The 25,546-nt window shown below is 43.1% G+C and overlaps 1 protein-coding gene across 6 annotated transcripts in view; it reads right to left on the bottom strand.

Annotated features, from left to right (window-relative positions):
• Positions 1-25,546, bottom strand: part of TTLL8 (tubulin tyrosine ligase like 8) — a 78,566-nt gene that overhangs the window by 39,014 nt on the left and 14,006 nt on the right. The window contains exons 2-6 of one of the 6 annotated variants that reach the window (XM_074227230.1): positions 24,063-24,162; positions 23,836-23,952; positions 23,076-23,167; positions 13,976-14,032; positions 2,134-2,263 (exon numbers count right to left, since the gene is read on the bottom strand). In XM_074227230.1, the coding sequence (XP_074083331.1) occupies positions 2,134-2,263; positions 13,976-14,032; positions 23,076-23,167; positions 23,836-23,952; positions 24,063-24,162 (496 nt within the window). The other 5 variants (XM_074227233.1, XM_074227231.1, XM_074227234.1 and 2 more) reach the window with 5 other exon arrangements.

Genomic DNA, 25,546 nt, shown 5'->3' with positions numbered 1-25,546 from the left:
ATCTTGTACTAGAAATGCTGTTGCTGTTGTTATTCAGTCATTTCAGGCATGTCTGATTCTCTGTGACCCCACTTGGAGTTTTCTTGGCAAAGATATTACAATAGTTTGTCATTTCTTTCTCTAGTACATTTGATAGATGAGGAAACTGGCAAATAGGGTGAAGTGACTTTGAAGCCAGATTTGAACTCAGGAAGATGAGTCTTCCAACTCCAGGTCTAGCGCTCTATCCACTATACCAACTAGCTCTCCCTTCCATACTCTTTTATCCTTATTTTTTTCTGTTCAGGTGATCCATAACATACTCAAATGGCAATATTGCTTCTGCCTCTGTCTTCACTTGTCTTCACCCAAATGCTTTCTCCCTCAATGTTAGTCAGTATTCAGTATTCTCCCCCCTTCCCTGACCAAGTCCCTTTTTAATCTAACCTATTCCTCTCAACCTTAGGTATGCACTTCCCAAGTCTTAATCTGGTCTATTCACTCCAATCTCCAGAATATCTTGGAGATAAAATTTGCTCTATTGAGTTAGTTTGTCTAGTTCACTTTGTTCCATTCTTTATGCATTTACAAGTATCATTAAGAGATCAAAGATTTTGCTGCTAGATACTTTCCTGGATTTGTATCCAGTGAATATCTGGGTGTCTATGACTGGACTTCTTCCTGCATTACAGGTATCTAAGCTTGATGGATATTCATTGGAAGTTTATCCCATCTACCTTCCTTTTCAGCTTAAAAATCCTTTGTTTAGATTTTCAAGGCTTCATGTAAATTCATTCTTTCCAGCTTTATTAGGAGTCTACTATGTCAATTCATATATTTACATTTGTGGTCTAAAAATCTACATTCTTTTCTCAGGCTCCATTTTTTTTAATGTGTGGTTCACTTGCCAAGGCAGCCCCCCTCATTTCTCAAGTACTGGTCTTTGATTTAGCTGGAATTGAAAGTTCTTTCCAAAACAGGACTGTGATGTAGATGTTATCATTGCCTCTTCTATTTCAGTAGCCACACCTTCATCTATCTTCCAGGCTTAAAATACCTAAAACCATTTTTGTCGCTACTTTTTTCTTCATCCCATACACCAATATTTCTGTCCCATCACTCTGTCACCACTCTGCTTCAGGCCTTCCTAAATTCTTGCTTTAATTCTGATAATAATCTCATAACTAATTTCCTTTCTCTAGTTTTCTTTTTAACTTCATCTCAGGTATATTCTTCACATGACTGAAATATACTCTTTCTAACACAGTTTTCCTAATACTCATTCACACTTACTCTCCTGCTCTCATTTATTTAAAGAATAAAATGCAAACTCTCACCTCTGTGAAGCATTTAGGCTTTTCCCAGCCTTACATAATCTTGATCTTCCAGCCTCTGTTTTCATGACAGTCCATATGTCCCAGTTCTTGACATAGTTGATGCTCCAGAAAAACTGGCTCTCTAACTAGCCATTCCATCTCATCTTGACCTTTCCTCACTCTTGGGCATTTGGCTAGGCCAGGAGTTCTTAACCTGAGATCCTTACATGTATGGGCTTTTAAAAATTTTTTGATAACTGTGTTTTAGTATAATTGTTTTCTTAATATACTTATGTGGTTTGAGTTTGCTGTATTTTTTTTTAATTCTGAGAAGGAATGCCTAGATTTCACCAGTTGGCCCAAGTGATTTGTGAAACTAATAAGGTGAAGATCCTTTGAATTGTTAGGCCATTGGCCATGCCTAAATGAGTGTCACAAGCTCAGTGACCTGGGAAGAGCACTGGACTTGGGCTCAGGGAGACCTGGGATACTATATGGCCATACAGTAATTATATATTCAGGTGACTTATTTTGAAAAATTCATTCATTCATTCACTCAAGAAATGCTAAATGGGAAGGTACATATGGGTTTAGAGCCCTGTTCTGAGTGCTAGGAGAGATATACAATTTAGGTAAGATGTAGGCTTGGACCATCATAGGCTCAATGTCTGAGAGGGGTGGATAATGCATGAATACATATCATTATAATCCTAAAATATTCCCATAATCCAATAAGCCATCTGGCAGGTTCTCAACTTAAGAACTTTTGGTTACTCGATTAGCTCATAATTTGTTTTTACATAAACAAGAACAACATTGAATATTACACCATTGTTACCTTCACATTCATCTTCCCCACTTGACACTATTTTTGATAAAAAGTTGAATTTCTTCTCCACCCATCCTTTTCTTCGTAGAGTATTGCGGATTACTGGATAGTGTCCATAGATAGAAAAGATCTTCTTGTCCTAAAATTAAAAAAAAAACACCACACACATTTTGAAGAACTGAAGGAAACCAGAGTTCAGAATACAAGAAAGAAGGCCCCCAGCACTGACTTCAAAGTTTGTAGAACAAGATAAAAAGTCTCAAATTGAGAAGACTTAATTATGCTAATTATGTTTGCCATTTACCAAAATGATCTTGGGCCATAATGACAATGATATCTTGGAAGATTTACAAAATTCCTTACACAAAATTATCTCCCTAGTCAAGTTACTCCTTAATTTACCATCTGTCAGATGACCTCTTAAGAGAGTACCAGAGCTCTAGAATTCTGAAACTCAATAGGGATGTAAAAGAAGGTACCATGGAGGGAGGCACCTGGGTTAAGCCTTGAAAAAAGGGAAGATCATGAAATGGGAAGGTATGAGGGTGTTGTGGACAAAGAAAAAAGAGATAAAAGTTGGAGCAAAACTGAGGCAAGGGATGAACTGATGAAGAGTGAAGTGAGTAGAAACAGGAGAATATTATACACATTAACAGTAACACTGAGTAATGATCAACTCTGATGGACTTAGATCCTCTCAGCGGTTCAGTGATCAAGGACAATTCTAAAAGATTTATGATGGAAAAATGCCAACCACATCCAGAGAAAGAACTGTGAAATCTGAATGAAGACTTTTTAAAACTTCTTTTATGTTTTTTTCTCCTTTGGTTCTGATTCTTCTTTCACAATAAGACTAACATGAAAATATGTTAAACATTATTGTATACATGTAATCAATATCAAATTAGTCATTGTCATGGGGAGAGGTAAGCAAAGGGTAGGAAAACGTGGAACTCAAAAGCTTATAAAAAGATGAATGTTGCAAACTATCTTTGCATGTAATTTAAAAAATTAAATACTTTTTTAAAAAAACAATTCAGCAACATCAAAAAACAAATGAAGCAAAGGGAAGACTTTGATATTAAGCTGGAAAATAGAATTAAAGGGCCTGGATAATGGAGAAATTTGACTTTTATTTTATTAAAATGGGGAACAACCATGGAAGGTTTTTGAGAGCAGATCATAAGATAAAAATAACACATGAAGGTGATTTGTAGAGTATGTGAAGAAAGGTGCAGAGAGAGGAAGATATTGGAAGCATGGAAAAGAATTAGGTTATTACAAGAGATTAGAGGAAAACAGATAGGGGTCATATCTGAGGAAGCTATTAGGGTACAAGAGACACTGAAAAATTCAAATACTCAAAGAATAACAAGTTTTTGAACCTTGGTGGGTAGAGAGAAGTTACATAAGGAAGGCAAGGGATGAGTTCATTTTTTAAATCAAGTATCAGTCCATTTCTTTTTCTAATTAGAGCTGAGCTTCATCTCATGAACAAGTTTTTAATCAGCCCATGCTTTGGCCAGTTTAGGCCTACACAGAACCATTGGAAAAATACCACCATTAAAAGATTAGATTGGGGCGGCTAGGTGGCGTAGTGGATAAAGCACCGGCCTTGGAGTCAGGAGTACCTGGGTTCGAATCCGGTTTCAGACACTTAATAATTGCCTAGCTGTGTGGCCTTGGGCAAGCCACTTAACCCCATTTGCCTTGCAAAAAAAACCTAAAAACAAACAAAAAAAGATTAGATTGACTTAAAGATCACTTTGGGAATTTTGATGGTAGTCCAGTACAATGTCCCAAAAGAGGCAATGTAATCTCTTTGTTTCAGTTTCAAGCCCAGGTAATTCTGTAGCAATTGTCTAAGATAAACATATTGATTGACTAATCTGAGGGGCTACCATCAAATTTGTACCGTAATCTGGGCAATACCCATTGTCATCTATTTTGGGTTTTTTAGTGTGGACATCTAGTCTGATCTCTTTCCTGTTGCTTCAGATTTTTATAAAGGCAACTTTGTAGTGCTCATAAGGAAATAACACAAATAATGCCACCATTTACTAAGAGGGAATGTTTCTTTTGTTTGGATATGACTCAGGTAAACATCTAAAATACATGGCCAGGGTGGCTGGGTGGCACGGCCAGGGTGGCTGGGTGGCACAGTGGATAAAGCACCAGCCCTGGAGTCAGGAGTACCCGAGTTCAAATCCAGCCTCAGACACTTATTAATTACCTAGCTGTGTGGCCTTGGGCAAGCCACTTAACCCCATTGCCTTGCAAAAACTAAAAAAATAAAAAAATAAAATAAAATAAAATACATGACCAATGTCATCTATGCCTAATTTTCCTCAGAGTTTGCAGGACTAGATTAACTGTTTCTTGAGGTACTATTAAATTGTAGAAGGGCAGATTTCTAAAGATTGAGTCTGCCAATTAAAGGCCAATGAAGAGGTCTTCTGCTGCTGGAAAAACTCTCCAAATTATGGCAATGTGAGCATTGAGAGAAGAAAGCAGTGATTTCTAAGAAAGAGCTTTGGTTCAGTAAGAATGGATGTTGCCTGACTTTAGATCTGGTTAACAGTCTCATGAGTTATCCCTGAGTCATAGGCTCTATGATAGAAAGTATGGTTGCATGATCAGGTTCCAGTGGTTAGAAGACAATTTAGCAAGAGCTCTCTGGGAAAGTGGCCCCCTCTGACATTCAACATTTTGTAAATGATCTAAATATCTAAGACATGGAAGTAGATATGATTATCAATAGTACAGATGACAAAAATTTGGGAACACCGGACAATGAAGTCAAGATCCAGAAAAAAAAAATCTGTTTTCTATTTATATATGTGTGTGTGTGTGTGTGTGTGTGTGTGTGTGTGTGTGTGTGTGTGTGTGTGTACAGAGAGAGAGAGAGAGAGAGAGAGAGAGAGAGAGAGAGAGAGAGAGAGAGAGAGATGACACATTGCCACTTGAGGGATTTTTTAAAAAACTGATTTCACAGTTATTGAAAGATAGAAGCCTAGATAAGCAATAGTACTCGTGTAAGGGCAGAACCAAGATGGAGGAGTGGGAAGAAGCAGTGTGGAGGGCTCTATCCCAGAAACTCCTTCAAAGAGATCTAGTAAATCCATCAGCTGGAGACTAATAGGGGAATTCAAAGGAAAAGTCACAGTGAGTCTTTTGTCCAGCCCAGGTCTGTACAGGGATGTAGGAGGTCAGCAGATGCTGGCTATGAGCTGCCTGCAAGCACTCCAGTGTACCAGGGAAAGAGGAGGCAACATCATCACTGGGGTACTTCAATGGGGACAGTTTTACTGCCTGTTCCCCAATTCCAGATCACAGATTCAGAGTGGAATGGGAAGAGGACCTGTGCCCTGAGCTAAGAGTCCTAAGTAGGGGTGCCCTGCATCATATACCAAGAAAGGAAGTACAGAAAGCAGATTTGGCTCAGACCCCACATTCAAAGCAGGGCATAACTTCTATCATCAAGCCAAGGTTACTTGGAATAACCAAGACAATGAATCTCAGACCAAAAGGGAGGTTACAATACTACCACTCTGAACCTGAAGACCTTCCCAGCTGGTTGACAGAGGCAGAGACCAGCAGTGTCTAATTTGCGCAGGTCCCAACATAGTCAGCAACTTGCAGAGTTCAGACTGGGCAGGGTAAGGGAGAGTACTGAAGGCTTGCAGGTCCCCAGCCTAGCAGTTTCTGAGATCCTGGAGCAATATACACCCTGAGAAAGCAGCTTCAAGACCAGTCTACACCTTGTTGCCCCAAAAATGCTCAGAATTCAGTCTTAGCATCAAGTTCGAAAATCAGGAAGGAGGCTGGAAAAAATGGGCAAACAAAAGAAGAACCCTAACTTAATGAGCTATTTATAAGATGCTCAAGCAATGTTCAAAGCACAAAGACAGAAAAGAGAACGACTGCAAAATATCTATGAGCAGTCTCAGAGGAAAACAGAACTTGGACACAACTAAAATTCCTAAAAGTTTTATTTTTTTTGTTTTTTCATTGTGAACTTGATAAAACGAGCATTTAACAAAGCAGAACTTTAAAAAAGATGATTGCACATAAAACTGCATATCTATTATGTACAATTGCTTTTTGTTTTAAATATATAATAAAGTTATCATGTAACTTACATTCTTTCCCTCCCTCTCCTCCCCCTGAAGATGGCTTAGTATTAGACACAAATATACATATATATGTATGTATATGCCAAACCATACTAAACATACTTTTATTTATCATTTCACTGGATGCAGAGATCATCTTCCTTCCTAGGTCCTTTGTAGCTAATTTGTTTTTTTTTATAATAGCCAAAATGACTTGTTATTCAAATTTGTTCTTAAAACAATCCTGTTATTACTGAATACAGTGTCCTCTTGGTTCTGCTCATTTCACTCTTCATGATTTCATGCAAGTTTTTCCTTTATTCCCCCCTAAAATCATCAGTCTCATCATTTCCTATAGCACATCTTGATCATATACCACGTGTTTAGCCATTTCTCAATTGATGGGCATACATACCCACAATATCCAGTTCTCTGCCACCACAAAGAGAGCAACTATAAATATTTTAGAATTGAATAGGTTCTCTTCTTTTTTTCTCTCTAATGATCTTGGAAAATAAAAATAGTAGTGGCATTACTGGGTTAAAGAGTATAATTCCAGACTGCTTTCCAAAATGTTTGGATCCACCAAATTGTTCCACCAGTAGTAAATTAGTGTTCTAATTGTTCCACATGTACTCCAAAGTTTGTTGCTTTCCTCTTCGATCATTTTAGATAATTTTAGACAATTTACTTGAGAGCAAAATGATATCTTCAAGGTTGCTTTAATTTACATTTCTCTAATTAATGATTTAGAGCATTTTTTCATATAACTAATTTGTTTTGATTTCTTCATCAGAAAACTGCCTGTTCATATCCTTTGTTGATTGGGGAATGACTTAGATTCTTATAGATTTGACAAAATTCTTTGAATATTTGAGATATGAAACACCTTTATTTGAGTAACTATCTATGAAATTTCCCCCAAAATTTTCTGCTTTCCTTCTGATCTTGACTATACTGGTTTTATTTGCATAAAAACCTTTTAAGTGAATGTTATCAAAATTATCCATTTTATACCTCCTAATGCTTTCTCTCTTGTTTATTCATAAATTGTTCACTATCCATAAGTCTAATAAGTAATGCATTCCATGTTCTTCAAATTCTTACAATATCTCCCTTCATATATATATATATGTATACACACACACACACACATATATGATTCACATATTCAGTTTGACCTTATCTTAATAAATGGTGTAAGATATTGGTCTATATACAATTTCTGCCAAACTGCTTTCCAGCTTTCCCAGCAATTTTCACCAAATAAAGAATTCTTATCCCCCACTTCTCAAACTCAAGGTTACTACTGGATTTTGCTGCAGTAAATTGTATGTCTACTCTATTCCGCTGATGTACCTTTCTATTTCTTAGCCAATACCCAATAATTTTGGTAATTACTGACTTTTAGTATAATTTAAGATTTGGTATTGCTAAATTCCCTTCCTTTACTAGAAGAGTTTTTTTGGGGGGTTTTCTTTAGGTTTTTTTTTTTCTGCAAGGCAAACGGGGTTAAGTGGCTTACCCAAGGCCACACAGCTAGGGATTAAGTGTCTGAGACCGAATTTGAACCCAGGTACTCCTGACTCCAGGGCCGGTGCTTTATCCACTACGCCACCTAGCCGCCCCGACAAATTGTTTTTTGGAGATGGCCAACATAGCAATTAGTTTTGTCTCTGAATTTCTGTAAGGAGTTTGTGTTGTGTTTGCATTTATTGTGTTTGCGGGAGAGTGTGTGTGTGTGTGTGTGTGTGTGTGTGTGTGTGTGTGTGTGCGTGTGTGGAGTGGGGTGGGCAGTGTGCATGAGGAAGAAATTTTGGCTGATTAAAGATAGATAGATAGATAGATAGATAGATAGATACACACAGACAAAATCCAATAGTTCTTGTGGAAAAGAGTATTTTTATAGAATGCCAAGTTCAATGAAACTACAGAATAACACAGCAGCTTGAAAAGTTCTTAATTTCCCTAGGTTGCATTGAAAGGTGGTAAATCCACTGAATTCAATTCTGGGAACCATATTTGCTGAAGAACATTATTAAGCTGGAGGGTATTCAGAAGCTTGAAGGAGAAGGGTAGTAAGATTAGGTAACCATGCCATTGAGGAAAGACTGAATTATTTAACCAGAAAAGTAGTCCTAGAGAGGCACATGCCAGATGCTTTCAAGTATATGAAAGGTAATGGTCAGAATTAGGGGAAATAAATGATATCTATCCTTTGTTGTTAAAAAAAGACCATGACTGGGGCAGCTAGGTGGCACAGCGGATAAAGCACCGGCCCTGGAGTCAGGAGTACCTGGGTTCAAATCCGGTCTCAGACACTTCATAATTCCCTAGCTATGTCGCCTTGGGCAAGCCACTTAACCCCATTTGCCTTGCAAAAATCTAAAAAAAAAAAAAAGACCATGACAACAGGGAGAGGATGCCATGACAGGCATGTGAATTGGGACTTAAGGAAGTACTGTGCTGTCACTAACTGGTGGCCCTGGATGGGAGACAATTAGGGTTAGGTGACTTGTCCAAGATCACACAGCTAGCTAGTGCCAAGTCTAATGGTAAAGTGGAAGGCCGCCTGGGTCTTGGACAGGTTGTCACCCCCAAACTTGGGATGTTCTTCTGCAATCCTCCTTCCTGACCCTTGGGAGCCCTCCCTAGACTGTGTCAAGGCTCAGCTCAAAGTAGCACTTCCTATAGGAGGCCTTTCCAAACTTCCCCAGCTGTTAGGGCTCCCATTGCCCTCAAATGATTTGATGTTTATTTTGTAAGAATGTTGTTATCCCATAAAATATACCCAGGAAGAGTCATCTACATTTCTGTGTATTAGGGACAAAACCCAACAGCAAGAGATAGAAAGAAAAATTTCATTTAAAGTAACTGCAGACAACATAAAATACTTGGGACTCAACTGCCAAGACAAAACCAGAAACTATATAAAACAATTACAAAATACTTTTCACACAATTAAAATCAGATCTAAATAATTGGGAAAATGTCAAATATTCAAGAGTAGGCCAAGCTATACAATAAAACTGTCACTTCTACCTAAATCAAATTACTTATTCAGTGCCATATCGATCAAGCTACAAAAAATTTATTTTTATTGAGTTAGAAAACATAATAACAAAATTAATCTGGAGAAACAGAAGGTCAAGAATATCAAGGGAGTTAATGAAAAAATGCAAAGGAAGGTCGCCTAGTAATACCAGATCTAAAATTATTATTATAAAATGGCAATTATCCAAATTGTTTGGCACTGGCTAAGAAACAGTGATGGATCAGTGAATAGATTAGATACAAAAGAAACAGTAGGAAATGACTATAGTAATCTACTGTTTGATAAATCCAAAGATTCTAGCTTCTGAAATTAAAAACTCACTATTTGACAAAAAATGCAGGGAAAAATTGAAAAATAGTTTGAAACTGGAAAATAATATGGCAAAAACTAAGCATAGACCAACATTTCATAACCTATACCAAGATAAGTTGAGATGGGGACAGGATTAAGACATAAAGGTGATATCATAAGCCAATTAGGAGAATAAGGAATCAGATCTATGGAAAGGGGAGAAGTTTATGACCAACCAGGAGATAGAGAATATTTTAAAATGCAAAATGGATTACCTTAAATTAGAAAGGGTTTGCACAAATAAAACCAATGTAATCAAAATTAAAAGCAATGCACAAAACAAAATTTTTACAGCTAGTATTTCCGATAAAGGACTCATTTTTAAAATATATAGAGATCTGAGTCAAATTTATAATAATATAAGTCATTCTCCACTTGATAAATGGTCAAAGGATAGGCAGTTCTCAAATGAAAAAAATTAAAGCTATCTATAATCATATGAAAAAATGTTCTAAACCATTATAGATTAGAGAAATGCAAATTAAAACAACTCTGAGGTACCATCCATCTGGCCTCACATCCATCCAACTGGCCAATATGACAAAAAAAAATGATCAGTAATGGAGGGAATGTGGAAAACTATGACACTAATGCACTGTTGGGGTTGTGAACTGATCCAACCTTTCTGGAGAACAACTTGGAACTATCCCCAAAGGGCAATAAAACTGTGCATACCCTTTGATCTAGCAATATGTCTGTATCACAAGGAGATCATATAAAAGGGGGAAAAGACACAGGTAGAATAATATTTATAGCAGTTCTTTTCGTAGTGGCCAAAAATTGGAAATTGAGAGGGTTACCATCCATTGAGGACGAGCTGAACAAATTGTGTCATATGGAGTACTATTGTTCTATAAGAAATCATGCCAGGCTTCAGAAAAGCCTGGAAAGATTTGTATGAACTGATGCTGAATGAAGTGAGGAGAACCAGGAGGACATTGTATACATTGATAGCAGCATTGTGTAATGAACAACTGTGATAGACTTAGCTGTTCCCAGCAATACAATGATCAAAGATAATTCTAAAAGACTTGTGATAGTAAATAGTATCTACATCCAGAGATAAAATTGTGGAGTCTGAATGAAGACCAAAACATACTATTTTCCATTTTGGAAATGTTTTATGTTTTATACTTATCCCTCTCATGGATTTTCCCCCCTTTTGTTTTGATTCTTCTTTCACAGCATTACTAACATGGAAATATGTTCAACATAGTTTATATAAATGTTTAACATAGTTTATATAAACTATGTTAAACACATTTCCATGCATATATATACATATATATAAAATCTTTATTAGATTACTATCAAGAGGAGGAGAGGAGAAGAAAGGGAGGGAGAAAAATGTGGAACTCAAAATCTTATCAAAAAAAGAAATGTTGCAAACTCTTTGCATATAGTTGGAAAACAAATTTAAAATAAAATAAAGAAAAACAAGAAGTTTGTTATTCCTTATTCATCTTTGTGCAGATTGCTCCTCACACCCCTCCCCATCCCCACCCTCACCTCAGCCCCATGCCAATAGAATGTAATTCCTGGACAGAAGAGGCTGTTGAGTTTGGAGGGCTCTGTAACCTTTTTTACAAGCTTCATTTCACCTACTACAGCTATTCTTTTCTTAGTGACCTCTTAATACATACATGATTTCATGTAACCCCTAGTCTTCTCTTATTCTGGCTACACACTCAAATTTGCTTTAAGGAGTCCTACTCTAGAGTTTTCCAAGCCACTCACCTTGCTGTTGGTAATAATGTGTGAGCGGTCTTCACTTTTTCCAAGAGCAGTCCCCCTGACTGCTCTGAACTGTGGTCTGGCCAAGGAGAGGCCAGTGGGACCAGCACATCCCTGCTGGGGGTGGGGGGGATGGTGGAGGTGGGGATGGGTTACAGATTCATAGTAGTGAAGCCTGAAATCAAGCTACTTTTCTTTGCCACCTCTTCACATATGCAGCTCATCTGGAGTTAATCAGAATACCCAAATCCTCTTCCATATGAAATACTCCTGGGTCTTTCCTTTCTCCCTGATCCCAGTATTTTGTGATTGAAACTTTGACCCTAAATACTGGGTTTTAAATATAAACTATGAAAGTCATTCTGAATCTTGATTGAAATCACAGCATCTCATTGGTAGAAGGAACTCCAACTATCATAGTCTCAATCTGGGGACTATGAACATTTTTAAATTTTTCTGATGACTGTTTCAATATACTGGCTTCCAGACTGAAGGGGTCCCATGATACAGAAAAGCCTAGGGACCTCAGATTTAGACCAAACTGTCCATGAACAAAATTCCTTTCTCTAATTTCTATAACAAATGCTTATCCAACCTCTACTCTAGGGCTTTCAGCAAGGAGGAATCCATAGCTTCTCAATCCTTCATCTGTGCTCTGGACACCATTTCCTTTCATTTAGCTTAAGAGGCTCTTGGTTTTATTGGCCATGGCCCATTGCTGACTTAGATGGAGCCCTCAGTCCATTTAAGTCCCCACTTCTTTTTCATGCAAACAATGTGTCACTAAAATGGATTTTGGGGAATAAAATATAATCCTTCACATTGATTGCAATTGCAATTATTACTAAATTCAGTTCACTATTTAAATTGGCCAATATCTTTTTGAGTCCTGTCAAACAAGGTGATCATCTCACTAAAAATAATTTGTTAATTCATTATTGGTGACTACTCATTCCTTAGGTCCCTATTCAATTGTACAATCCTTTCCATCTTTGAGTCTTCCACAAATTGAATGCCTGTGCCACCTATTGGACAAAGTGGAGCCTGGTCAAGAGCATTGTTTCCACAAGAGCAGATTTTCCACAGTGGCAGAACCTATCACTTGAAACAAGAATACAATAGAACTCTGTCTTTTTTTTTTAAACGTCTACTACTACTACTACTACTGAAACTACTGCTACTGTTGCTGTGCCTGCTACTACTACTGCTCCTACTATTACTATCATCACCTACCACTATCAACAATCTTCAGTGGTTCAGACTAACTTGAGCTATCCTACTCCTCCTCAAAAATACCCTTAAATATAACATACACTCCCTACCTAGGCCAACAATGACGGCATACCATATTTTATTAAGTACCTTCAATGATTGATCACAGACCAGTAAATTTTTTAGATATGTTCATGATCATGTCAATCTCTAATGATTCTCTGCATGGGTATATTACTATATGCTATTATCATAGATAGCAAATAGCTTCAGAAACTAAATGAAGACTTCCCCCTCCAGACTAACATCCAATGTTTCCCTATTGTTCTGTTTAACCCTGGAGATTTCTTTTGAGGTGAATGCTACCAGTTTTTAATTAATCTATTGAGTTTGGGAATTATACCAACTTCTTTGAGGTGGGGGGGGGCTTCCCCAGGTTGAGAAGCTCCAGTCTGAAGCAAAGGAGACTTTTTGTTAATTCAAGACCAATATTATGTAGACCCATATTTTTTTATCAGAGGTCAGTCTTGAAAGCCATTACTGAATCATACTGCCTTGGAGAAGCCACAAGGAAGAAAGAGAACTAAATTTCTAGGCAGAAGAAACACGGTGAAAATCTTAATTCTAAAATGGATTAGATGCTGGACCCTAGGCAACTCTCAACTGTAGTTTTTCCCTCTCATAAAATGGAGATTAAGATAGTCTACCTGTAAGGAAAGCTGTCCATTCTGAAGTGCTATAGAAAGCAATACGAGATAAGGTATGTTATGACCTCTGGATTACCCATCACATGATACCTTGGCAATCTATTGGATGATAAACTCTCAAGTGTGTGAAAGAGACAGAGGTATTTTGTATTGATGTGGTTCAATTGGAACCACAAGTGGGTCAAGATCTATAGCTGAGTCCTTATTTGAGGAAGGACTACTAAATTTCCACCCCTTCTACTTAGAGAGTACATGATTTTAGGGTGTCTACCTAAGAAGATAGATCTGCTCAATGATATGATTTCAAAGCAAAATTGAGTATCAAATGCCTCTTTGTCTAGCCCTAAACATCTCAGTAGTCATGGAGAGAAGTATATAATAATATTGAAAGATGAAGGAGGCCTCTGTACAGCAAGTAGGCTGGCCACTCCTGGGCATCTTCAGAGTCCCAATCTAGGGGGACCCACCAACAGGCATGTACATGCCCTTAATCAGCCAACCAAGATTCTGGATATGTTCCTGGACTATTAGTACCCAGATCATCAGGTGTTTTAGGTTTAGAAGCAAGCAGATTGTGAAGCTTCTGAAAACTTCTTCCACATTGCTGGGAGAGCCCTCCCCGTGGGTCGTGTCCCAAGTCATGTCCCATGTCAGGGGGCACCCTGACAACAGCTCACCTTGAAGAGATCTTCTCCAACCTGGCTCCGAGGGTACATCTGGCTGGCCTTCAAACCCTGAGATGACACAAAAGACCCTGGTCTTTTGCTCAGCCTGTTACCCCCAGCACTGCCTCCACCCACCCATAGACTGGTACTTGCTCCTGGATTTTTGAATACAGTTTTCAGGGTCTTAGAAGCTGAAGTTCTATACCCCAAACCAACATCAGCAGCTGCAAAACTGACCAGTCATCAACTCAGACCTTCCTAGATGTCCAGATTCTAGCTCTGAATGAACCTTCATCAGGGATGGTTTCAGCTTTCCTTGATCCCTGAGAGAGCCCTGGTCCTGTCTACGTGTGGGAAGAAGTAGGGCACTAAGGGTAACCCACAACCCACTGATCTCTGGCCTGTGCCAGCTACAAAGTGCCCACATCCTCACCATACTTCTTCAGGGGACCCACAATGTGGTCCACATAAGAGGGGAAAGATGAATGGAAGACTGTTTTAAACACGGGCCATTTCTGTCCATGGTGCTGATGCCTGTTAGTTTTGTCAGTTCCCAATGTCTCCCCATTGCTACATTTCATGGACCTCCTAAGGGTAGGCCGTTGTATGTTGCGAGAGAAAAATCTATCCCAGAACCCTTGACTGAGCAGCCCCTTTCAGATCCTCTCATATATACTGCTTCCTTGTGAAGCTAAAGAAATTCCAGTTCAGCCATGAGGAAATGAGAATGTCTTCCCCAGGAGGCATCCCACCAAAGTCTGCCATTGGCCCTCGAATCCCCAATCATTTCTGTCATTCATGAAGTGTTTCTACCTTGACATCTCCTCCTAATTATAGTTTTAAAAAAACACCAAAAAGGAGAGGATCCTGGGAAGATGGAGTGGGTCAGAAAAAGCTCTCCAGATTTTCTCCACAAACAAGGCAAAAAAGCACCTCAGGGTGAATGTAGAGCAGCAAATATCAAGGATTATGATAGAACGTGGTTATTCTGGGACAACTAGAAAAAAAACCAGATAGAAGATCCTGGACCAAGAGAGGTTCAGCCTGAGTGAAGTACAAACAAGCTCCAGGCTAGCTCCCTGGAATAACAAGGGTCAAACCTTACGGACTGTAGGGTTGGGAGGTAGCTTTGGCCTCAGTCACAGAAATTCTCACCAACTAGATAATGTGGGAAGAGAGGGTACCTCTGCTATTAAGAGATCAGGTTAAGCTGTGCTTTTGAGACAGGGTCCTGAGCAAGTACTGAGCAAAGGCCCTATGAATGCAGAAGCAGTGGTTCCCAGGATGATGCTGACTGTGCACACTTACAGGAGAACTGAGTTCTCAGTCTTGGTTCCGGGCCAGGTGGAAAACTGAAGGTTATAGTGACTGGAGGGTTCTCAGGGATTAAGGTCACTGCTAGATCACTGTGCAGAGGAGCCCCACATGTGGCTTGGAGGGAAAGGAGGTTGGGCCAAGACAAAGTTTCTTTTCTAAATGAGCTGGCAAAGGAGAAAGAACCCATAGATAAATTTCAATAGGAATAGAAAAGAATGAATTTCATCTTCAGAGGAAGATGCTGAAGCAAAAAAAGTCTCTCCTATCTTAAAAAGTAACATCAAATGGCTAACTGCACAAAAAGAATTCATAGAACTCAAAAAGGCTTTAAAAATCAAATGAGATACTGAGAAAAAAAACTTAAAAAGAAAATTAAAAATAATCCCAGAAAAATTAAAAGAGTATAAAAAGAAAGCAAACCAACTAGGAGAGGAGATCCAGAAAATTAAGAAAATGACTCTCTGTAAATTAGAATTGGCTAAGGGGGACCCAGTGAAGAAATACCAAGAAAAATTTCAAATATGGCAGAGCCACAATTAGAATTATACAAGACCTAGCAGTAACAACTTTAAAAGACCATAGGTCAGGGCAGTTAGATGGCATAATGGATAGAGCACTGGCCCTGGAGTCAGGAGGACCTGAGTTCAAATCCAGCCTCAAACACTTAATAATTACCTAGCTGTGTGACCTTGGGCAAGTCACTTAACCCCACTGCCTTGTTTTAAAAAAAGGCCACAGGTCTTGGAACATATATATCGAAGAACAAAAGAACTGGGGTTGCAGTCAATAATCTCATACCCAGCAAGTTAAGCATAATCTTGACCAGAGAAAAATGAACATTCAAAGAATTGCCTTATTTTCAGGATTTTGCTGCAGAAAGACCTGAATTTAACAGAAAACTTGTCATCAAGAATTAAGATAAATATAAGTTAAACATCAAAGACCAATGACAAGGGACCAGTAAGGACAAATTATTTACACTCTATACATGGAAATGTAAACATTATGTCCAACTGGGTAGTTTAAATGGGCAGTTCAAAGGAAAGACTGGGATAGAATTGAGTAGAATGGGATTCTTAAAAGTAAAATGGTATAGGAAAAGGTTAAAAAAGTTTTCTTATACAAATGAGGTGTGAGAGGAAGAACTGATACTGAGGAATCAGATGGGGAAGGAGAGTTGATAGTTCTGGAAACCTGCTCTCATCAGGAATGGGTTTAAAAGGGAGCAATGCGCGCGCGCATGTGTGTGTGTGTGTGTGTGTGTTTATGGGTATAAAAGACCTAAATTCAGAAAGAAGAGGAAGGGCTAGGAAGGGTAAGATAATGGGATATATAGAAGGTTGTATAGATCAATAGGAAGGGGTAAAGAAGGCTATGTAAGGGAGAGATTCTTGGAAGGGTGCTAAGTTAAAGAATAGAAGGGCAAGGTAGTAAGCAGAAACAGGGTAAAAGAGTAAGGAAAGATTGATACTTTCAGGAAATGTTATAAAAATGAGATATACACACAAATAAAAATTTATGATTATGAATGTATATATGTCTCTGTGCATGTGTGTGGGTATAAGGATGATATATGTCTATATATGTGCATGAGTATGAATACATGTATAAATGTACAGACATTTGTACATATCCAGGCTTAACTGTGGGGATGGGAAGGGGACAAATTAATAGTGCATAGCAGAGGACAGGAAAAACCTACAAGGAAGCAAAGATGGACAATTCTGAACGTAATGTAGAGTTATTTATTACATAAGCTTTCTTGAAATGGAAATTTATTGCTTCATATTATGAATCCTCATATGTTACACTGCCCAAATCACAGTGTCTTCTTATTTTGTATTTAAGTTTAAAATTTTAAAAATATATGAAAACAGCAACAACAAAAAGTCCAACAACTGGGCCCTTTCCAATGATCTCTTAACAGTGATGAGCCTCAGGGGAAAGGAAATGTGGCAGAATGGAACACTCAGCAGCAATGGTAAAATGAGGAGACATGGAAACTTGGAGAGAAGGGGGTGAGAGCTGTTCTGGACATGGCTTTTAAGATGCCAGGTGGAAATGTGCATAGCAGAGGACAGGAAAAACCTACAAGGAAGCAAAGATGGACAATTCTGAACGTAATGTAGAGTTATTTATTACATAAGCTTTCTTGAAATGGAAATTTATTGCTTCATATTATGAATCCTCATATGTTACACTGCCCAAATCACAGTGTCTTCTTATTTTGTATTTAAGTTTAAAATTTTAAAAATATATGAAAACAGCAACAACAAAAAGTCCAACAACTGGGCCCTTTCCAATGATCTCTTAACAGTGATGAGCCTCAGGGGAAAGGAAATGTGGCAGAATGGAACACTCAGCAGCAATGGTAAAATGAGGAGACATGGAAACTTGGAGAGAAGGGGGTGAGAGCTGTTCTGGACATGGCTTTTAAGATGCCAGGTGGAAATGCCCAACAACAGGGAACTGGGGGATCCAGGACTGGAGCAGGGGAGACAACCTAGGGTGCAATCATTTGGACAAAAATAATAACTGAAGTCACAAGAGTACCTAAGATTGGTACTTAAGGTAGAAAGGAAAGAGAAGATGAGTAAAACAAGAGCCTTAACTAGTTAAAAGTATAATATGTAAAAGGAATTGTCAAAGAAAAACAAAAAGACCAAAGGCCTGAGCACTAAAGAAGTCATGAATCACTTCATAGAATATGATTTAAGAAAAACGGGATGAGAGGCAGATGACAAGTAGTTGAGAAACAGCAGGCAAATGAGAATATGCAGTGGATTAGCAGTAAGGGGAAGAATGGTTGGCATGAGAGCTTGCCAGTGGAGGAGTAAGATATCAAGGGAAGGATGGGGGGAATGGGAAAATGAAGGATTTTTGTAAGCTGAAAGGATAGAATCAGTCAAAAGTTGAAAGTTTGTCAAACAAAACTTTGAACCCAAATATTCAAACGCAGACTAAAAAAAAGGAGTCATTTCCTACTATTTTTCAAAGTTCCCACTACCATGGGGGCAGCCTATAGGTTTCTCCAGGATGCCTTTTGGTATAACTTATTTACTTAGTTTCAGAACAATATCTCTGACTTATCTCCCCTTTCTGGAAAAAAACCTATTAAAAAAAACTGCTACGGGTCAAAGCCCACCTCTCCTCTTCCTATTACTGTCCCTCATCAGTCAAGACTATAATCAGTGCCACAAGTTTTCTTGGTTATATCTCTTTCTGCCAGGACAATGGGGCAGTTCCAGTCATTTTTTCACAGTAGCCAATCACCACTTCTTTTCCCCTATGTTGGGGATTCTGCCCCCCCCCCCGGGGGGGGAAAGAGGTTCTTGCCAGAGAAGATTTCCTAGAGGAACTGAAGCTTGCCCAAAGTGAGCAACTCAAAATGGGTAGGCTGCCTGGGTCTTTACCCACATCTCACTTCTGAAGATGAAAATCACACCCAAAGGATTTGCTCCCGGATGCCCCCAGGGATCATGTACCTTGTCTTTCTGATGGTACATCTCTCCTCTGTTAAGATGTGGACCCTACACCTTGTTTCCCATTAGCCTCTTCCAGGGGATTCCTGGTTGAGTCCACACCCCATGAAAATGATTAATATTAAGGGATCCAACTTGCAAACCAGAACATTATCTTCTGACCTCCACAGCTCCAGAAGTATTATTCCAGATTCTGAGGAAGAGTGCTGAGAGGGAGGAGGAGGGTGAATGGTGACAGGATCCAAACTCAAAGGGCCATGGATCCCGTTAAAGACTCTAGAGTAGGTGAATCCACCACATCATGCCACCCCATCCAAAAGGTGAACTGCTCCATAGTTCATTCCAATATCGATGTTCCTATTTAGCTTTTCCAGGATCCAGTTCTTCTTCCCTCACTATTGCTTCACTGTGGCATCAGTGTGCTTGGTGGTAATTTTCTGGGTTTGCTGCCTGCCCTCTCCTGATCTTAGCCACCCCTTCATTCCCCTAGTTACTCAACGCATTTGGCTCCTGGGGGTGCCACCACGTTCTCAGTTGGCTACCCTTATGATTGCCAATGGATCTCACACAGCCCAGTTTTGTGGATCCTTGGGATGGTTTCTGGCCAGGGTCTGCCAATATGCTGCACAAGAGTGTTTGAAGCAACTGGACCATTACCAGCACTGAGGCCATCGCTGCTTTGGGAAGAAGGCTGCTTTGTATGGCTCTAGTTTTTCTTCCTAAGGTCCTGCCCTCAGTTTATAAAGAAGATAATCTGTGCAGCAGTTACAGAATTAAAGATCACACCCCCCCTCTGAGTTCCATCATCGTCTTCCTCTCACCCCAAGCAGAGCTCTCAAAGGGAATCATCTTAACCAGCTCCAAGGGCTACACTCAAGTGGACAACACACATTCGAGTCAAACCTCATCTGCTTTATTCAGAATTAGTTTGGACAAAGTGGAACACTGTAACAAATAAATAAAGGACCCAAACTTCTTTTACTTTAGGGTCCTTGGCATCTGAAAAGAAAAGAAAAGCAGTAATAGTCTCCCAGCCTCAAAACATGCCCCTACTGAATTTGGAGCTGAGAAGCATCCAGAGCTAAGGCCAGGTGCCTCTGAGCATCCCTACTTCAGAGAAAAGAGAAGGAAGGAAGAGGGAGGGTGGGGATAAAAAGAAGAGAAGGCAGGAGCGAAGGAAAGAAAGGAAGGGAAAGAGGAAGAGAGGAAAGAAGGGAAGACAGGAAGAGGAAGGGAGGGGATGAAAGGAAGGGAAGCCAGGAAGGAGGGAAGGGATGAAAGGAGAAAGAAAGGGAAGGAAGGAGGGAAGGAGGAAAGAGAAGGAGGGAAGGAAGAAAGGAAGGAAGGAAAAAGAGGAAAGGGAAGGAGGGAGAAAATGGAGAGGAAAGAAAGGAGGGAGGAAAGAAAGAAGAAAGGAAGGAGGAAAAGAAGAGAGTAAGAGAGGGAGGAAAGGAGGGGGGAAGAAGGGAAGAGAGGGAGAGGAAAAAAGTCATCTTTGAGAAGAATTATGGCACATGACAAGAACATTAGTCTGGGCATCACGCTATCTCCAGTTCAGTCCTGGCTCTAATCTGTTGCTCATTATCTAACCTGAGGCAGATCATTTCATCTGTCTCAGTGGCCATTGAAGATTGGCCACCGGGGTCAGTGGACAGAGCCCAGGCCTTGGAACACCAGACTGACCAAGTTGGAAGGCCCTGGAACACCGAACAATCGAAGTTCGGGTTTCATCGGGTCCCCAAATTCCCAGCTCTAACACATCTCTGGGCCTCAGAATCCACATCCCAAAATGGGCACAATCCTTGCACTGCTCACTTCATGGAACTCTTGTATGGAAAGGCCTTTGAAAGCTAGGATAAGAAGATGCCCTGAGAAGACTGTAAGGAAGAAAGGGTTTTGTAACCTAACAAGGTAATAGGAATGAACCCATATCAAATACCGAGGAGAAGCTCTGGACCTCTGGTCTTTTGAGTAGATAAAGAGGTGGCCACCAGCATCTTCATGTTCCCGGCTAAGAAACATGGATATCACGTCTCTTTCTCACCTCTCTATTTCCCCCCAGCTGGCCGACCTTGATTCTGACTTCTCATCAGCAGGGGCCCCCTAAAGCCCCTAGAGAGAGGGCATGACCACTGAAATATTAAAGGATTGGGATAGATATCTCCTGACTGCCCAGGTGGGCTTGGGCCGATCTACAATGAACTGGTCAGGGACTTCCCCCAGGTCCTTCTCTAGCAAGAATAATATCTCAAACTGTGGCTCAGTCCACACACGGTATCGAATGAATGAGCAAAGAAACACTCACCAGGAATGCCAGGGACATGCATTGTTCAAGCCCTGTCCTGGCTCACTGGTCATAACTAGCCTTCCGGCAATGACTCAGTACAAAGACGGTTAATCCTGGGCTGTTTACACATAGGGCCAAGAGGTTCAGGTTCCTGTCTGTCTTCAAGAATGTAGAAGGGGAACCTTAGGACCCCCTTGCTATGGAAGCAAGGACAAGGAAATAGCAGAGTGAACATTAGATATTCAGTTGAGAGGAGAAAATAGTATGGAAGGCAAGAATCAATCTTACCTTGGGAATCCCAAATCAGCCAAGTCTTCCAAAGCCTCATCCAGAAGGATTTGATCATGCCAAACCCAACAGGAGGCGGAAAATCATTCTAGCTCTTAATAGCAGTTGAGACACATCAGGTAGGACCAAAGTTTTCCTGACCAAGGTATGTCATATGACAAACCACAACTACTACATGGTGAGGTCTGGAAAATGGATTGTTCCTGTGGAGTCCATGGATCCAATTTGGTGAGACTTACACCCCAGCAAAAATATCTGGTCCAAGAAAACCAAAACCAAAACATCTTTTGTTCACTGCCTGGCAACTTATTCCTCCCATGTGTCTCCTGTGCAGGAAGAGAAACCCCAAAGTTCTCTAGCTGACTGAGGTCTAAGGGGCTCCTTGAGCACTCTGTTATGGGAGAAAGAACAATCTATACTGACCAGTAAGGCATCATCCACCTAATATGGACTAAAGAACAAATTCAGTATACATCAGTTCACATCACCTAGGTTCTCTTAAAGGCTGGAAGGGCATGTAGGGAAGGGAGAACAGGATCACCTGCCTAGAGTTTGTTACAGTTCATTAGGAAAAAAAAAAGCTATCAGGGTTACTGAAAAATGGAAAGGGTTGTTTGGGGAGCTATGAACTCTCTTCTGGAATCAAGAGGCTGGATGGCCAGCTGTCATGGGGTCGGAGAAGGGATCTCAGACTTCAGAAGAGCTGAAGCAGACCGCCTGGGAAAGTCCCAAGAGGGAAGCAGATACTGGGATCAGGAGGTAGCACTACTTTGTGCTATTTGTGTCCTATTTGAAATGGTTCTCCAGGAAGGAGATGAAATGTAAAGAAGCAGAAAAAAGATCATAAAAGACCAAATTGTAGGGTCTGAATTTGAATCTGCACTCTGGGGAGCAGCAGGAAAAGAGAACCAAAGGAAAACATCCAGAATCCAAGGATTTGAGTCCACTCTTGCTCACTGGAACTTTCCAGGGAGCTGGTTCTCCAAAGGTCACCCAGGGGAGAGGTTGTCCTGGGTGTTCCCACTGAAGAGTCCCTGATCTCAGATTCCAGAACAGCAGCAGATGGGGCTGTGGGCTGCTGTGGAGGTGGCAGATCAAACAAGAAATTCTTAAATTCTCAGATTTCAAAAGGCCTGTGACATAAGTATAACCAAGGCAAAGATAAGCGCTTTTAGAGGCTTATGGCTTTGTTGCCAGCAATGATGAAGAGTTGTAAAATGAGCCGTCATTCTGTCCCAAGTCCAAGATCAATGCCTTTTGTTTAAAAAAAAAATAAAGACCCAAATGTCATTCTTTTCCAGTGTGTTCTATTCAAGTGTGTTCACATGACTACTAAAACCCAAGAGGCAGAGGGAGAAAAAGATCTGCCCCAAGGGGATCACGGGAGGATCCCCTTTATACACCCAGTTTAACAAAACTTGACAAAAACTTCTAATGCCATCACTGTGGAAAACAAGAGCACCAGACTTAAACAAAAAAGAATCCATCCCAAATATGAGCAGACCGCTTTCAAGACACTTCATTATAACTCTATCCCCATTCCACAAGAAAAACCTTTGGCATAATGTTATAGAGAGTTCCCGTTAGAGAAGAGGGTTCAAGAATTACAGTGCTTCGGAGTATTCCAGTTAGAGGGTAGAGAATAGATACGACTTCTAGATTATTCCTTCTATTACTTTGCCCCCCCTTTGGGCAAAGCCCTAGTTCCCCCATCGCCCAGGCTCTAGAACTGAAATACCTTGATAGCTTTTTCAGTTAAGTGTCTTGCTAGTTTAAATCTGTCCAATCGGGGGGAAGGAGCTGATTCTCCAGGAATTTCTTGGTTTCCTTCTACAAAAGAAAAAAGAAAAGCTACCACCCACTAGAGCCACAAACCACCTCCACCTGGCCCCTTGCTGAACAGGGCTAGCACAAGCTCAATCTGGGCTCACCCAAAGAATAGCCTTTCTCTTTTTCAGCCCCCTAAACATCCCGTGGGGTAAACAAAGGCCACCTAAGGAGGAAGGGCCCTTGGGGCAGTGGGATAGAAGAGGCTGAGCTGCCCACTGAAAAGTAGCTGTCACACCCAGCTGGGTCTAAACCAGTCACTTCTCTCCCCCCCTTTATGACACTGAACAGACTGCTCCCCACTGGGTTCCTCGGCTTGACGATGAGAGGGCCGAACGAAGTCACCCCCTAAGATGCCTGAAACCTGTGAATCTCTGTCCATCTACCACCCTATCACAAGCGGACTGGCATTTCTCTCAGTGAAGTTGGCCCGGTTCTCGATCCCAAAGGGCCGAGGCATTTTCCAGCGGCTCCCTGCCGGGGGGTCACCACCTCTACTCTATTCCAGCAGGAACCCAGGGGAGATCCGCCTGCCTCTCGCAAACCAGGGGCCCTCTCGTGATCAGAGCGTCGGGGGCCAGGAAAAGCGGGGCTCCGGGGAGCGGGCTCGAGGCCGCTCCCGCGGGGCCTCTTCCCCGAAGCAGCCGCAAAACGCATCTGTCAATACAAACTGTTTTCTTCTCGGCGGTCTTCATCGGGCGAAGCTTCTGGAAGTCGCTTTTCCGCGTCATTCTGGTCCATCCTGGCTGCGCCTAGTGCTTCATGTCGGCCTTTCTTGAGTCTTCTTCCTGGGCGGGGAAAGAAGGCCTCGCGCGTCAGGGCGGGCCGGGCCCGGGGGCGCCTGGCCCAGCCCCCCGCCCCGCCGGCCCAGGGGAGGGGGCGGGCAGCTGGCAGGCACCTCGGGGGGCGCAGCGGCGGCTCTCCCGCTTGGCCGGCTTGGGTCGCCTCAGCGCCAGGCGGATCTCGGTCCAGGGCGCGCCTCGCCCCCTCTCCGGGCCCTGCGGTCAAGGCAGAGGTTGAGGCGCCCCACCCCCCCGGCCCCCCCCCCGGGCCCCCCGCCGCCCCCCAGCCCCGGGGCGCTCTGTACCCCCTGCAGCTGCGGCGCCGAGCCCGCGGCCGAGGCCGGCCGCTCCTCCGGCGCCCTCGCCCGCGCCCGCGCCCGCCGCCGCGCCTCCTCCTCGGGCCGCGGCGGCCGGGGCCAGCCCTCAGGGGGCCGCGCCGCGCGGGGCCCGGGCCCGGGGCCGGGGCCGGGGCCGGCCGCCTGGCTCACCGTGGGGGGCGGGCGCGGGGCGTCCGGAGGCGGCGGCGGCGCTGCCCTGGGCGCCTCGGCCGGGCCCGGCCGCCTCGCCGGCCCCGCGGGGCCCGCGCCGGCCGCCGTTGCCCGGGGCGACCCCGGCGGGCGGGGCGGCGCATTGTGGCGCCCGGAGCCGCGGCAGCAGCGGCCCGGGGAGCCCGCGGAGCCCGGGCCCGGGGCCGGGGCCGGGGCCGCGCTGCGGTCGGCGGCCCCGCGGGGTGGGGCTGCGGGGCCGGGGCGGCGGCGGCCGGCCCGGGGCCGCGCGGGCCCGGCCCCGGCGGCCCCGCGGCGCGGCGAGCGGCGGCTCCAGCGCTGCCTGAGCGCGGCGCGGCGGCGGCGGCGGCGGCGGGGCCGGGGGCCGCCCAGGGCTGCCGGGGACGGGCGCGAGGCCGGGGCGAGGGGGTCCGCGCCGCGCCGCGCCGGGCCGGGCCGGGCCACGCAGGCCAGGAGAGCGGGGCTCCCGGCGGCGGCAGCGGCGGCGGTGGCGGCCGCGCAGTGTGGGCCGGGGGCGCCGCGCCGCGCCGAGCCCATTGTGCGGCGGGAGGGGGCGCCGCCCCGCGACGACGCCGCGCCCCCGCCCCCGGGCCCCGGGCCCCCCGGCCCGCGCCCCTCTCGGCCCCCCGGAGAGCCGGCGGGACGGGCCCGGTGCCCCCCCCCCGGGGCGCGCTCTACACCCCATGAGCTTCCTGAGGGCCGGCCCTGGCACCCCGGGGCTCCTCGTGGCGCCCCGGCCCTGCCCGGCAGCTCCCCCCCCCCCACCGCACCGCACCCAGGACGAAACGGGGCCCGCGCATCCATCTCCTTCTCTAGCTCATCTGACAGATGAGGAAACTGAGGCAAGCGGTGACACGCCTCAGCTAGGCTCACACAGCCAGGAAATGCAGAGATCAGATTGAACTCGGGAAGAGGAGTCTTCCTGACGCGGCCCAGCGCGGCCCAGTGCTCTGTCCCCAGCTTGCCATTTAAAGCTCTAAGACTGGGCCATTCCCCACACCCACCCACCCACCCTTTCGTGCACCCAAACGTTCCCTCCAAACCATCTTCTCTTCCCCTTCAGAGAGGTTCAACTCAAGGGTCTCCTACTCTGA

This window comes from Macrotis lagotis, chromosome 2 (assembly GCF_037893015.1).
Source record: "Macrotis lagotis isolate mMagLag1 chromosome 2, bilby.v1.9.chrom.fasta, whole genome shotgun sequence".
In the NCBI taxonomy this organism is placed as follows: domain Eukaryota; kingdom Metazoa; phylum Chordata; class Mammalia; order Peramelemorphia; family Peramelidae; genus Macrotis; species Macrotis lagotis.
This window is presented reverse-complemented; position numbering and strand designations above follow the sequence as displayed.